The 2,323-nt window shown below is 43.0% G+C and overlaps 1 protein-coding gene across 1 annotated transcript; it reads right to left on the bottom strand.

Annotated features, from left to right (window-relative positions):
* Positions 1-298: 298 nt before the first annotated feature.
* On the bottom strand, positions 299-1,427 carry LOC127790445 (uncharacterized protein At3g17950). Its single transcript, XM_052319966.1, has 2 exons — positions 1,105-1,427; positions 299-961 (listed from the first exon to the last, which is right to left on the bottom strand). The coding sequence occupies exons 1-2, from the start codon at positions 1,186-1,188 to the stop codon at positions 476-478; spliced, it is 570 nt and encodes a 189-aa protein (XP_052175926.1). The 5' UTR covers positions 1,189-1,427; the 3' UTR covers positions 299-475.
* Positions 1,428-2,323: the final 896 nt, after the last annotated feature.

Raw genomic sequence — 2,323 nt, forward strand, 5'->3', positions numbered from 1 at the left:
CAATTTATGCGTTTACCTTGGGAATACCTTGCAGGAAAGTCCTATGAGAGGGCGAATTTTCAAGTTCAAAAAGGTCTCCCAAAGACTTTTATGATCTCTTGAGAAAGCCTCTTATCCTATGAGTTGCTGAGTTGCCGTCGTCGAGAGGGTCTCCCAAGCTCCTTTGTATTCTTTATTTTTTTCGTTGTCTTTGAGCGTCTGTTTTTAAAATGGGCCTTGATTTAATCATGGCCAGGACCCATTACACATCAAGCATTAATACAAAAAAGAAAGGGGTCATGATGGCAATTATGTAAAATTAAGTAGATTAACATCAATTTTATTATGAAACAAATAATTAGGACTAAAATGGAAAAAAGAAAAAAATACAGAAACCAACATGTAAAGCATTTTTCATCGGCAGTTTAAATTAATCCACTTTCAGTCTCATCGACGAGCTACTGAAAGAAAACAAAAACAAAAAAGGGATGGACTTTTATCCGACACCACCGCTGCAGATCCCGGTAAGCGACACCGGGAATCTACAGAGAGTCCCTGAGGCCGTAGACGGCGGCGTCTCCTCAACTTGTGGTGGCGGCAAGACCCTCCCGTCGGCGAACAACAGCCGCCCATTCCGCGGCTGATCTACTACTCCTTGAAGCTCCGCAGTCGCACCGAAAAAAGCTGCGTCGCCGAACCTCCGCTCGACCTCGAGGAACTCGGCCAGCGACGACCGCCTCGATTGGTCATCCCTGCAGAGCCTCCACCACCTCCGCCTCCGGCGCTCAGCCACAGCCACCAGCGCCGGCCTTCGCCTTCCGCCGCCGCCGGAGGCAGGGGGGGCTTCACCGCCGGCGGAGGAGGCAGCATTGCCTTCTTCCCGGCGCTGAGAGACTACTGGCCTGAAAGCAATTGCAGGGAAGGTCACCCCCATGAGAGTCCCAAGCGTGGTGCTCCGATCATGGAAAAACGAGCCCGTCGACTGTAATTGATGTACCACAAGAACAAATATAAATCCAGATTCACATATTATTATTATTGTTGTTGTTGTTGTTGTTACGCATTAAATATAAGAAGAATTGAAACAATTAAGATAAAGATTTATAGGCATAGATCAGAAACTACCTCAGTGTCCAGATCTGACGAAGAAAGTGAGGAGATTGTTGGAGAAGAGGGTTGCGGGAGCAAGTCATTTGCTGGATCTAGCATCACTACCTCTCTCTCTCTCTCTCTCTCTCTCTCTCTCTAAATCTATGCCTCTCTTTTCTTTATCTCTAAATTACGTATATAATAAGGATACAATAAATCTGCTCGATTTGCGTCGACGAGATCTGAGAACTTCGGTTCGCCGATTGCGTGGTTCTCCGCAGCTGTAATTCTAAAATCATAGATCGTAGCTTGATTCGATGCTGGCTTAGCACAAGACAGAAGGAACTCCACCTGAATTAAATAGACCCTTTTATACCTGTTTTTTGCTTAAATTAAATTAAACAATTTTTTAAAACAAAATAAGAAAATAAGGACAATGCATCACGCTTTCTCATGCCGTCCGTGTAAATAAACTGCCCATATAGAGAACATCCAGAAAACCCAACTTAGCCACATCCAAGACAATGTCATTTGTTTCATTATTTTTTTTATGTGCGCGAAGCCCTTAGGCCCATTGACAGCCCAAAGGGTTGACCCACCAAGCCCAAAGGCAAAGGAGACTACTCACTCTCCAAGACTTTCTCAAAAAGCTCTAGCAAGAGAGAGGTAAGACACCTCCACAATGGAGATCTAAGCTCTCCGAGAGAGTTCTTATGGTCTTCGACAATGTACTTTTTATGGAAGAAACCTACAAATGTACCTCCATGATTTTCTCAATTGATCATGTAACCAAATGTTTCTAGTGAGATTAGTGTCAATTCCATGAAATCAACAACTATCGTAACTGATACATCAACTCAACTATAAATAGTCGAGCACTCATCTCTCAAGGTAAAATGCTTCAACCTTGCTAAGAGCTTTGCAACCTTGTCTAGGAAATCGACTTTGATATCGAAGTGTTTATACAAAAAATGCCTTGTGCCCACTAATCGTTTCTTTTTTGCAAAGTCCTTAGAGCATGGAGACAACTTTCCCCAATAATAAATATATTGTTGTGTGCAAACGACAATAATTAACGATGTCTATGGAAAATTAATCGAAACACAAAATACATCAAACCTTCAGAATGGTTCAAACAAGATCACAAGCAGTTGGAAAAAGGCAAAGCAAAGAAATATACTACTCAAGAATTCCTTGAATCTGCTAGGACACCGAGAGACTCTCTTAGTGGGGGTTCACAGGGCTTCCAAGATTG

This window comes from Diospyros lotus, chromosome 14 (assembly GCF_014633365.1).
Source record: "Diospyros lotus cultivar Yz01 chromosome 14, ASM1463336v1, whole genome shotgun sequence".
NCBI classification, from domain to species: Eukaryota; Viridiplantae; Streptophyta; class Magnoliopsida; order Ericales; family Ebenaceae; genus Diospyros; species Diospyros lotus.